General features: G+C 41.6%; 1 protein-coding gene and 1 pseudogene across 1 annotated transcript; both read right to left on the bottom strand.

The window, feature by feature from the left end:
- Nucleotides 1-1,367: 1,367 nt before the first annotated feature.
- On the bottom strand, nt 1,368-11,220 carry vih (ubiquitin conjugating enzyme vih). Its single transcript, XM_065232040.1, has 2 exons — nt 10,648-11,220; nt 1,368-1,835 (listed from the first exon to the last, which is right to left on the bottom strand). The coding sequence occupies exons 1-2, from the start codon at nt 10,746-10,748 to the stop codon at nt 1,406-1,408; spliced, it is 531 nt and encodes a 176-aa protein (XP_065088112.1). The 5' UTR covers nt 10,749-11,220; the 3' UTR covers nt 1,368-1,405.
- On the bottom strand, nt 3,917-4,069 carry LOC135709711 (U4 spliceosomal RNA; annotated as a pseudogene).
- Nucleotides 11,221-12,962: the final 1,742 nt, after the last annotated feature.

The following is a 12,962-nucleotide window of genomic DNA, read 5'->3' as shown; positions in this document are numbered from 1 at the left end:
CGCACATACTTGATCACCCAATGCTTTCATGCTTAAGCCTTGGATTTTTTTTTCGCTTAAGACGCAATGCGGTCCACTCCAATGATATCGATAACCGGACCGATCCACCTAACCGGATGATGCCAGTACAGTTTGAATGCATATCACCCTGAAGGCCCCACACCACAAAATGAGGTTCGCTTCGCTAATTTGGATGTCATCAGAATTACAGCAGTGCTATGCGCATCTTTCAGTGGAATAATTGTAATTCATTTATTACGTGTACAAATACCAATCATTGTATGTATAGCTAAATAAGGAATACGGAAAGAGGGAAAGTTTAACTGAGAGAGTTTGAAACATAAAACAAATTACTAGATATGCATTTGCTACTTTTCTGCTTGGTTGATACCTACTTTGTTCTTCCACCAGTCGATAGCTATAGCTCATTGTGTAATTACGTGTGTTCGTCGCGTGCTGTACTCTACTTGTGTGTTTAAACTATTTATTCGGAAATTAACGATCAATGCGCAGACGAAACAAAACAAACAGGAAAAGTAAAATTTCTAATAATAGTCATTTCGATTAATGTAATCAATAGCGCAAGTACCTAATACATGGTTGTAAGCATAGAAATGAATGTAGAAGTGTAGGTAGTTTAGCTTTGTTAAAATGATTCGATTTAATCCATAAAGGAGACCACATAAGTGAGTGCCATTAGTTTTTGTATCGCGGATATTTTGCAGAGGATGAATAAAGTGCACAAGGGGAATTGGAATAATTGTTCGTCAATCTCAAACCATTCATCTTCTTCTGCTTGGAAAAATTGTACACTACCCTGGGACAGAAATCGTGCTCACTCCGTCGCCTTCGCTGCTGTCAGTCCTATCCGAATTACCTGTACATTTAATTTACTAAATACTAGTGAGAAGACGACACACTTTTTGTTGCTGGAATAAATTTTACAGGAAACAGAACAGATCGTAGTTCAGTAAGTTATTCGTACAAGTAAACATTTTAATCGATTTTCCCATAATAAATATACCAGAGTTTAAAATAAATCAAAACTGTTTGCATTTTTCCTCTAAAAGCGACTTGGTTTCGCATCTCCATTTGTCGGGAATCTGTGTTTGGTTTATGAGAAAATGAAGATTTTTCCGAGTCCGCCCTAGCAAACATTGTCCACATCTTGCTCCGTTGAAATTGCGTACGTTGCTTTCTTTGTATGTTTCAATAGCGGTGTGTGCACCCTTGAGATTTTTGTTAAATTTTACCTTACTTTGTATGTTTTTCTCTCTCTCTCTCGCTTTCGTTCTCTTTTTCGCACGCTCACTCGAACATTAATCATCAACATCATCATCACCATCATTGTGTCGCGTTCATCCCTGTTTTTGTAATCACTCACACACCCCTGTATATGACCTCCTTAAGCCTCTTTATGCTTCTCATAGAACTCATCCAGGAACTTTTTGTACTCGACCTGGTTGGGCCACATCTGGGAGGCTTGCGAATTCAGCGGGCTATCGTTGTTGGGCTCTCCGAGCAACGACTGGATCGACAGCAGAATCGTCCGCACGTCGTACAGCGCCGACCATTTGTCCTTCAGGATGTCCAAGCAGATGGACCCGCTGAGGTCCACATTCGGGTGGAAGCAAGGCGTGAGAAATTTCACATTAGGAGCCGAGTACGGGTACGAATTTGGGAACTCAAGCAGCAGCTTGTACTTCTGGCCCTTGTACACGGTGTCCTCCGGACCGCAGATGGTACCGATCCATTTGAAGAAGTTCTCACCCTCAGGGAAGGCCGAGATGGACTTTTCCGATGACATCATCAGTGCCATCAGCTCTTTTTGCAGCCTGAAAAAAAAAAGAATGAATTGGGAATTTTTTCGTTGAATAATAATAGTAAATAAATTAATAATTAGGGTTCGTAAACATATCCAATAATTATACCCTGTGCATTGGCATGACCTTGAGGATTGCTTAACTGCAACCAGGTCCCAGGACTTGTATGTATCTTTACATTTTGAAAATGCACACTAAGTAGTGATGCCAATTGTGATGTAGCGGATCAAAATTTTACTGGAATTTAACTAATAGTCAAAATTAAATAATTGTCTTGTTTAGAATTATGATTTTAACTATGAATTGTTTTTCTAAGTAAATGAATCTAATGTACGCAAAAATTAAAAAAAAAGATATATTTATTTCGTTCAAATCTTTTGGAATGCGACATCACACAGGTACTACTTTTGAATTTAGCTTGATCGAGTGGCGATTTTCTTTTCTGTTTTCTTTAGATCAAGACGATGAAGTTTTGAAGAAGATAACGATATTACCTATCTGCACTCTGGATCAACCTGCACTTGTGCTTGTAATCTAACATTAAACGTGTTTCAATTTCTTTGACTTTGACCTATATTTATTATATATTAGTTCGACCCAAGTGACACCTTCAAGTGACTAAAGTGCTTCACTTTGAAGATAGTTTCCTAGCTGATTTTTAAATTATATAGGGTATATGCTCCAACTATGCTCACACGCTTCCACTATGTCTCACCACAAAAAATACGTATGGGTATGTCACAATAGAAGCACGCCACAGTGGAAATCCCGAGCCATAGTTCAAAGACTTATCCCAAATCAAAATGAAGCACATATAAGATTAGTTGCAATACCATGTACAAAAATGGTGTTTAACATTGTTCCCTGAGTAATACCTCAATGAAACCAACAACGAAAGCTTGTCACGCAATTAAAAAAAGTACTGTTGGGCACTTTTTGAAATATTTCAATAGTATAATTCCCTTGCAAACTCAAATAAATCTATCTGCGTAAAAATAAATAAAATAAGAGTGATTTGCGGCAAAACCCGCCAGTATCGCACCCAACGTCAGTGCCTATACGTAAGCGTACTACAATGCGGCTTTCAAATAAAGGAGTAACAAGTGTGATACTATCACTGCTGGACTAGATCTTTGGTTTTCTCATGTAGTGGTTCATCAGAGAGGGGAAGCTTAGTAATCCTCATTGCCTGCCCATGGCGCCATTTTATCATAGAGGTAACTCTAAGACTAGTAGGTTCCGAAGAAACGAGCTCTACTTTTTGGCTCAGCTCTGGTACTATCTTCGGTCCCAAGCTAATCGATTCACCCCTCGAAACCTGGGTACTGCGGACTCACTTAATGTGCTTGTCACTTGGGCGCCAGTCAGAACTGTCAAACGGGAGCCAAACATTCAGAAGCAACAAACTCAGTTACTGTTCTTACCTCTCGTCAAGCATTGCAATCTCATAAAAATGATTCATACTTATTCATAACACATTCTTAATTGTAAGCTCAAAGACAAAAACCAACAGGCTCAATGATGAAAGTATAAAAACCAGTTTTTATGACTCAGCTGAGTTTTCAATTGCAGTAAAACATACTTTGGCGAAACATGTATGTAAACAAACTTTGATAGAGTCATGGGGGCTCAAGCACTCCTGGCTCAGAGCTTTTGGCGGGAATCAACTGAGAAAGAACAAAACAATTTTAAACTTGAACAAATTTTCAAGCAGTTTTCCATTGGTTTGCAAAATGAAATCGATTTACTCCGCAGTACTCAGCTCGAAACATAGGAAATTCCACTAACCCCTCATTTTATTTTCATAACGAATCAAAACAAACATTGTGTGATAGAATGTTGACTAGAATGGGGTAAGTTAATCGATTTGCTTGGGACCAATAGGCTAGTCAAGTAGTGAGCCAATTTCAAATCAATAGTTTCGTATTGATTGTTGATTCTATCGCGGCATGAACCACCAACGCCGACCATAAACCTACCGTCTTCAACACTCCACTATATGTGCAAAAACTAGCCAAGGTGAGAGCCCTCCTTTTTATCATATTCTGGACACACAAAATATTTTCTAAGCCTTGCCCCTAACAAGATTTCCCGCCATTTTTTTATGATTGCGGCGGGGCAGAAAGTATTTTTATTGCAGACGTTATATTTTGCAGTGTCAGGTACTTTATGTTGTAGTTTTTAACTAGCAATAATCGCACCTCGGTTGTACCTCATTGGTTACGATATCGCCACTGCGCAAAGATAACTTTATGTTGTAGTCTGTGAGAGGGACATCACAATTGACAAATCCAAGATTCAATCGGCCACCGTGGCGCTGCAATCGTAGCGGTGATAAGTCCGAAATAATGTGTCAAACTGAATACATTTTTGAAATTTCAACCAAAAAACTATTATTTTGTATTTATTCTAGCGAGTTTCTGTGGGAGTCAAAACATAATCCGAGCAAAAAAGTAGTACTCGTAATAATGGTATATAATTCTGAACAAGCCGCCCTGGAAAAAAAAAACAAAGTTGCAAATACCGAAGAAAGAAATACGGATCGGAACAATCGGCACAGACCTACGCGACGAAATAAGGACTACGATTGGAAACTCGGAACATGGAACTGCAAATCGCTCGGCTTCCCGGGTTGCGATAGGTTAATCTATGACGAACTTCAACCACGCAACTTCGAAGTCGTAGCACTGCAGGAACTTTGCTGGACGGGACAAAAGGTATGGAAAAGCGGACATCGAGCAGCTACTTTCTACCAGAGCTGTGGCACCACCAACGAGCTGGGAACCGGCTTTGTAGTGCTGGGTAAGATGCGCCAACGCGTGATTGGTTGGCAGCCGATCAACGCGAGGATGTGCAAGTTGAGGATTAAGGGCCGTTTCTTCAACTACAGCATCATCAACGTGCACTGCCCACACGAAGGGAGACCCGACGACGAGAAAGAAGCGTTCTATGCGCAGCTGGAGCAGGTGTACGACGGCTGTTCGCAACGGGACGTCAAAATCGTCATCGGCGACATGAACGCTCAGGTAGGACGGGAGGCAATGTATAGACCGGCAATCGGGCCAAACAGCCTGCATGCCGTATCGAACGACAACGGCCAACGATGCGTGAACTTTGCAGCCTCCCGGGGTATGGTAGTTCGAAGTACCTTTTTCCCCCGCAAGGATATCCACAAAGCCACCTGGAGATCACCTGACCAACACACAGAAAACCAAATCGATCACGTTCTAATCGACGGGAAATTCTTCTCCGACATTATCAACGTCCGCACGTACCGCAGTGCGAACATAGATTCGGACCACTACCTAGTTGCAGTATGCATGCGCTCAAAACTCTCGACGATGCATAACACCCGTCGAAGTCAAACGCCGCGACCCAACATTGAGCAACTACCGGACACCGCAGCAGCTGGAAGTTGCACTACCCACGGAAGAGCAGCTTGGCGCAGCTTCTCTTGAAGATGGCTGGAGGGACATCCGTTCAGCCATAGGTAGTACTGCTGTAGCGGCACTAGGTACTGCAATCCCGGACCGAAGAAATGACTGGTTTGACGGCGAATGCAAACTGTTAGTAGAGGAGAAGAATGCAGCACGGGCGAGAATGCTGCAACACCGCACGAGATTGAATGTGGAGCGATACAGACATGCGCGGAACAGACAAAACTCGGTTTTCCGAAGGAAGAAGCGTCAGCAGGAAGATCAAGATCGCGAGGCGATGGAAAATCTGTACCGCGTAAACGACACACGGAAGTTCTACGAGAAGCTAAATAGTTCGCGCAAAGGCTACGTGCCGCAAGCCGATATGTGCAAGGACTTGGACGGTAACCTTCTCACGAACGAGTGTGAGGTGATTGAGAGGTGGAAGCAGTACTATGACGAGCACCTCAACGGTGAAGCAGCAGAAAACGAAGGTGGCACGGCAACAGACCTTGGAGCACGCGCAGAAGACGACAGGCTACCGGCCCCTGATCTTCAAGAAGTTGAGGAGGAGATCGGTCGGCTGAAGAACAACAAAGCAACTGGTGTAGATCAACTACCAAGTGAGCTGTTGAAATACGGTGGTGAAGCACTGGCTAGAGCGCTGCACTGGGTAATTGCCAAGATTTGGGAGGAGGAGATATTACCGGAGGAGTGGATGGAAGGTGTCGTATGCCCAATCTACAAAAAGGGCGACAAGTTGGATTGCTGCAACTACCGCGCGATCACACTGCTGAGCGCCGCCTACAAGGTACTCTCCCAAATTCTATGCCGCCGTCTGTCACCATATGCAAGAGAGTTCGTGGGGCAATACCAGGCGGGATTCATGGGTGCCCGCGCTACCACGGACCAAATTTTCGCGATTCGGCAGGTTCTGCAGAAATGCCGCGAATACAACGTGCCCACACATCATTTGTTCATCGATTTCAAATCCGCATACAACACAATCGATCGAGATCAGCTATGGCAGATTATGCACGAGTACGGATTTCCGGATAAACTGACGCGATTGGTCAAGGCGACGATGGATCGAGTGACGTGCGTTGTTCGAGTATCGGGGACACTCTCGAGTCCCTTTGAATCTCGAAGGGGGTTACGGCAGGGTGATGGACTTTCGTGTCTGCTGTTCAACATCGCGTTAGAAGGTGTGATCAGAAGAGCTGGGATAGACACGAGTGGCACGATATTCAGGAAGTCCATCCAGCTCCTTGGTTTCGCCGATGACATTGACATTATGGCACGGAACTTTGAGATGATGGCGGAAACGTACATCAGACTGAAGGCTGAAGCTAGACGGATTGGACTTGCCATCAACGCATCAAAGACAAAATATATGAAAGGAAGAGGTTCTAGGGAAGACAATGTTAGCCTCCCACCCCGAGTTCAGATTGACGGTGACGAAATCGAGGTGGTCGATGAGTTCGTGTATTTGGGCTCACTGGTGACCGCCGAAAATGATACCAGCAGAGAAATTCAAAGACGCATTATGGCAGGGAATCGTGCCTACTTTGGACTCCGGAGGACGCTCCGGTCGAATAAAATTCGCCGCCGCACGAAGTTGACTGTCTACAAGACGCTGATTAGACCGGTGGTCCTTTACGGCCACGAGACCTGGACTATGCTCGTGGCGGACCAACGCGCCCTTGGTGTTTTCGAACGGAAGGTGTTGCGTACCATCTACGGTGGAGTGCAGATGGATGACGGAACGTGGAGGAGGCGAATGAACCACGAATTGCACCAGCTGCTGGGAGAACTATCCATCGTCCACATTGCAAAAATTGGGCGACTACGGTGGGCTGGGCACGTCGTAAGAATGCCGCACGACGACCCAGTGAAAATGGTTCTAGAAAGCGACCCAACAGGAACAAGAAGAAGAGGCGCGCAGCGGGCAAGGTGGATCGACCAAGTAGAAGGTGACCTGCGGACCCTTCGCAGACTACGAGGCTGGCGAACTGTGGCCATGGATCGAGTAGAGTGGAGACGACTTCTTCGGACAGCAGAGGACAACAAGGCCTTAGCCTGATTGGTAAGGTAAGTGTTTGTTTCGAAAATATCTTCCAAATAAACAAACATCATCCAGATCACCCGATTCGTCCACCGACTAAATCTATTGCCACTTAAAAATTAATTTCAGTCGGTGTATTAATCAGCAGATTAAATCGTTTTTCGTCTGGTGCTACACCGAGCAATCGGCCTATTTAATAGTTTTTCGTCGATGGATTTAGTCGGCCAACTTTGTCTGCTGTTTAATCGGCAGATGATTTCAAACCTTAACATGTTTTCAGTGATTCATAAGTCTTGAAGTAGCTTTTTATTTAAGAACAACCCGGAAAAAAATAACCATACAATTACCATAAAATAAAATACAGTTCTATTGTCAACAACCTATCTTATTTTACGTATATTGTACAATAAATTTTAACATATTGTTATTACAATAGATGTAAAATACGTCCCATATTGTAAGGATTTTCTACAATAGAACAACATTACAATTTTCGGTAAATGGCTCAAGTTTGTTCGGAAAAAAGTGATTTTTCGAATGGTTAAGATACATAACAACCCCCTTGTTCTATTGTAGATTTCCCCATTTAGCATAGATTCTATTGTGGAAATTATAAATTCTATGGTTATTTTATTGTTGTAGACAGTACGATTTATTGTGAATACAATAAATTCTATTGTATGGTTACAATACATTTCATTGTACCTCTAAGGTACTTTTTTTTACGGGAATGCATTACAAAATAGTTTTATGCATTTTGTACAAGATTCATCCATGCTGACAACAAATTTTCATGAAATTACATTGAAATTAAATAATTTGGCAAACAATCAATGAAATTTTCAAGGGCTGTCACAGACTTATCACCGTCGGTTAGTGCTTATTCCTGCCACCAGGCGCACAGGAGTTTAAGTTGGATTTCTCAATAAGAGTGTCTTCAAAATGCATGGTATGTTGAGAGATCGAGCTGGCTGGTGAGAGCGAATTTTCTCTCTCAAGTTTGAATTTTTGGCTCTCTGGGGACTGGTAGTAAAGCGGATAAAACTGTATGGGGAAAAATAACTTCTATTTAATTGTAGCTTCTTTAACAATAATTTTCAGGAAATAAGTGAATAACAAAGTCCATTAATGATTTCTTTAGACTGTCGTTAATTTTTGGAACTGAATATACATCGAAAGCGAATTATTTCCACTTCTTTCAATTTCTATATGGAGATTTTTATTATGTACTTCCTACCAGCAGACAAGCAGCATCTCTGTGGAGAATGTCCTGACGATACATTGAATTCGATAGATAGGGGAGAACGGTACATAACGCACCCCCGGGGTATGACGCACTTTTTCATTTTATTTTGAGATTTTCTTGGAATTCTCAATCCAATTCTTGGATTTGTCATGCGGGATTTTGATTTCAGATGCTATGCTAGAAGTGCTGCTTGATAAGACAACAAAAAAGTTACGTAAAAGCCATGAAAAACACAAATGAAAGTCAGCTGGTGCGTTCTTCCCAGGGGGTGCGTTGTATACCATTCTCCCCTATCACACTGACAGATAATCGTTTGCTCCGCTTGAGTTTTCCAAGCCGGATCTCACGAACACTACACTAATAATATAATTTTACACACACTAGCGTATACGGTAAGAATCAAACATCCATTATGAGTAAAAGTTCACCAATTGTCAATAAAAGTGGCACTACTAATTAATGAGTAATTTATTATTTCCATTAAGTAATAACTGTTAGCAGCAACTCATTGTTGTTAAACAAATTTACTTATTAATGAGTAAAGCCACTTTTATTAAAAAAAAAGGGGTTAACTTTTACTTATAAAAGGGTATTTGATTCTTATCGTGCAAACGTTCGTTTTGTTGTTTATATTTCCTTTAGAATGACAGTTCTTACAGCAAACAAACAAAAATTCACAGCTAACAAAAAAATGTAATATCACTAAAGTGTCAAGCGCAATTACAGCGGAAAAGCCCGATCTAAGTAAGCCTACTTGTCGGATTGAAAACTAGTTAGAACCAAATCGACTTCAGTTAGACATCTTGATGCCATTTGTGACAACTCTCAAACTTTCAGTTGCAAGTCATCCTATCCTTATGTTGTTGTTCTCTGTGCCCAGTATGTTTTACAGCCAATTTTCAAAGAAGTATCATACTACTTTATTTGGAGGACAGTCAGGGGCTGTTAATGAACTACGTAGACAGTTTTTTTTTTTAGATTCTTGACCCTCCCCTGCGTAGACAATTATTGTCCATAAAAAAAATAATTTGTAGGAGTCGTGGATTAGTGCCCCCTAAGCTGTCTACGTAGTTTATGAACAGCCCCTCATATGGATGCTCATCAGTTGGTGACAAATTCAACCATATCTAGATAGAGCTGGAACTAGGGCGTAACAGCTTTTGTAAACAATCCCCCTTATTCTGCGAGTCACGTGTCTCTCTCTCACCGGTGAGGTGACAATTGTCACCTCGTGTGAGGTGACAATTGTCACCTCGTGTGAGGTGACTCTCCATGCAAATCAAATGGAGAGTCACCTCACACGAGGTGACTATTGTCACCTCACCGGTGAGAGAGAGTCACGTAACTCGCAGAATAAGGGGGAATGACTTCTATCGACGATTTTTTCTAGAATTATTGAATTATTCAAGACACGCCCACGCAGACCAATATAACCATCGGATAGGGAAAGTCTTACCCTACCTGATGATGATGTTGGTTTTCGTGAGCGAGCCTTGAATGTCTAGAAATCATCTAGAGAAGTCATTGTTTACAAAAGCTGTTTGGCCCTAATTCCAGCTCTATCTAGATATGAGGAAATCATCCGAAATTCGACACGGTAACCGCAAAATACCCAATAATGGCTACAAAGTAAGCATTTTCGACGGAAACTGTGACTACCATTTAATGGGTAAAATTTTACCCATTTATGAGTAATTACAACTACAAAAACAAGTAGTAAGCATTCAGTTTTGAATAACAAATACTCATAAATGGAATATTTTTACTCATTTAATGGGTAGCCCCAGTCTCCTTCGAAAATGCTTACTTTGTAGTCATTATTGGGTATTTTGCGGTTACCATGGACAGAATATTGTTAAAGGGCTCGAGCAATACAATAATCAGTCGAAATATTGCGGATGTTTTCGTTCAGTGTATACCAGAAGCTTGAGTTTGATTAAAAATTAAAAACTGGCAACACTACCCTTAGGCATTCTTCTCGTTTCTCCATCATCGCTCGCGACTTGTAAACGATTGAAGAAGTAAAAATAATGACGTTCCGATCCAGAATTAACTAATTAGAGAATATAGCGGACACGCCATAGAAGAGACACTCACCTTTTACTAACAGCATGATTGTTATTATTTATCAGGGTTTCGTCACTTTGCTTCGATGGATTCGACGAAGCAGCTCGTTCCGGATTGATGTTCTGCGCCATGTTGTTGTGCCGTTAGCAACAAAATTATTTTCGAAACAAAAATCTCCTTACGATTGTCCTTCCGTCAGCGGATTTCTAATCATAAAATTCAACGCCTTCTTTTCACTCGTCACCGTTTATTTTTTCCCGTTTCGCACTGCGAGGCGCTGAAACGATGATGGCTTCCTTCTTCGTCTGTTTCTCTTTCACTGAAGCGCAGCAGATGATGGTGGCTAGCCTCTTTCCAAGCGACGACGATGAAACCACTGCAAGTTTTCTAGAATTTCCGGATGTGGAGACTTTTTCCTATTCTTCTACGTCTGCTGTCGGCTGCAGAAATCTTCACTTGAAACTTTGCACAACACTTGCACCCGATTGGGAAACAGTTTCCTGAAGAATTTTTCAAAAGCCAATTTCGGCAGCAGCCAGCTTGTGATGATGATGATGGATCTTTTTCCTCAACTCTGCTGCTTGTGTAAAGTTCGTTTGCTTTTGCGGACTCCCCTGACATTCGACGTCGTTATAATTCGATTCGATTGAAACACCACACTGATGGAAGAGAGCAGAGAGAGTGGGCTTCGTTTTCTCTCTCACGCACTGGAAAGTGAGCCAAAATCGTTAACTCTACCAGAGCGTTGTCAATTTTGAGCCCTTTAGAAGTGTTCGGAAAACGGACTTCATCAACATTTCAAAAGGGCGAAATTGCTTTTGTAAACAATGGCTTAAGTAATCGATTTCTCGCGAATATAAGCTCATATGTGCAAAGTACCCTAATAAAAATTGTATGGTTAATTTGCTTAACGACGTGTTCTGGGTATCATCCAAACCATTTGTGGAATAGTTCAATGGTTTGGGTTATCGTTCGTTTATGGTTATTTTTTATTAGGGTAACGACACCACCAGGTAGAGGAATGTTTCCTCTACAATCTGATATTGTTAATTTGCAATAGTGGGCTTTAATTTGTGAGAAACCAGCGGTTGAAGTCATTCTATACTAAAACAGTTTCACCCTAATGAAATGTTGGCACTGATATAAGGTTTTGCACCGTCTGGGCAGAGAATGAAAACCGAAAACTGTTGAAGATCTTGTTACCTACGGCAGCGCTCCTTGCCTCGTACCTTGCAGTCGAGAGTACGCTTTTGTACCATAGAGTTAACTGAGACCAGAAGGTCCCGAAGAAACGTGCTCAACTTTTTGGCTCAGCTCTGGTACTCTCTGCGGTGCCAAGCTAATCGATGCATGTTACCGCGAGGCAATTAATTTAAAACCAAAACCATAAGATACCCACATAGTTGCATCTCGTTTGCATAGCCCTAGCTGACGTTGATACCAAGGCCAAGAATATGAAATGAAAAGTAGGGCAAAAGGAGCGAGAGCTCGTTTTACATAATCTAACTGCAGTATTTACTTAGGAACGTTTCTGCGTTCAAGTAGAATAAACACGCCCACGCATGGCATGCTTGCGCATCTAGGTTACGTTTAGCTTTCCCTCTCTGTTTATCCTTAACGAAGGATATAATTATAATGTTTAAACGTTACAAATGTCTCATTCTTATTTGTAGAGCCATATCAGATCTGAGTTACAAAAATAAATAAACTTACAAGATATCTGAGAAATCCCAGATCTGAGAGGGCATAGTATATAAGGTCTAAACAACACAAATTTACCCTTTCAAGGGCGATCGGAATCCTAGCTTATTAGAATAGGCAAATTAGGTTAAAGTTCGGTATTGAAAGGGATATGTTAAACCCTGGACAAATCATGTAAAAGTTTTACATAATTATAAGTTGCTAATGCAACACGTAGCCGTAAGATCACTTTGTACAATTTTGTTGAATAAAATTAAGTTTCGTAGGTTACTCCAGATTCTTCTCTTTTTTGAATCCGAAAGAACTTTCGGCCTAGAAGTGAAAACTTCTCTCCTTAACCGGAGAAAAAAGTAGCTCCTAGAAGAACTCTTGACTTGGAAGTGAAAACTTCTCTCCTTAACCGGAGAAAAAAGTAGCTCCTAGAATCGAGAAACAGTGTCTGACCTAGTAAGCGAAAGACTCTCCCTAACCGGAGAAGAAAGTAGCTTTTGGCGGCGACAATGCACCTCTCGAAACATAGGAAAATCCAAGAACCCCTCATTTTATCAGTCAAACTTTCATAGCGAATCAAAACAAACATAGTGTAGTACTAGCATTTCGACTGGAATGGGGACGCTTATTATGAATATAGCGACTATAGTTTC

Source organism: Ochlerotatus camptorhynchus, unplaced genomic scaffold (assembly GCF_037179485.1).
Source record: "Ochlerotatus camptorhynchus isolate MF236.1 unplaced genomic scaffold, CSIRO-AGI_Acam_v1.1 ptg000361l, whole genome shotgun sequence".
In the NCBI taxonomy this organism is placed as follows: Eukaryota; Metazoa; Arthropoda; class Insecta; order Diptera; family Culicidae; genus Ochlerotatus; species Ochlerotatus camptorhynchus.
The sequence above is the reverse complement of the archived record's forward strand: the minus strand, read 5'-3'. Positions and strand labels throughout refer to the sequence as shown.

What these genes read in the sequence shown, in the direction of transcription:
- vih (XM_065232040.1), bottom strand. Translation starts at nt 10,748, where the DNA reads ATGGCGCAGAACATCAATCCGGAACGAGCTGCTTCGTCGAATCCATCG. An exon ending in AATCATGCTGTTAGTAAAAG is followed by an intron (nt 1,836 to 10,647) that starts GTGAGTGTCTCT and finishes TTTTTTTTTCAG; the next exon opens with GCTGCAAAAAGAGCTGATGG.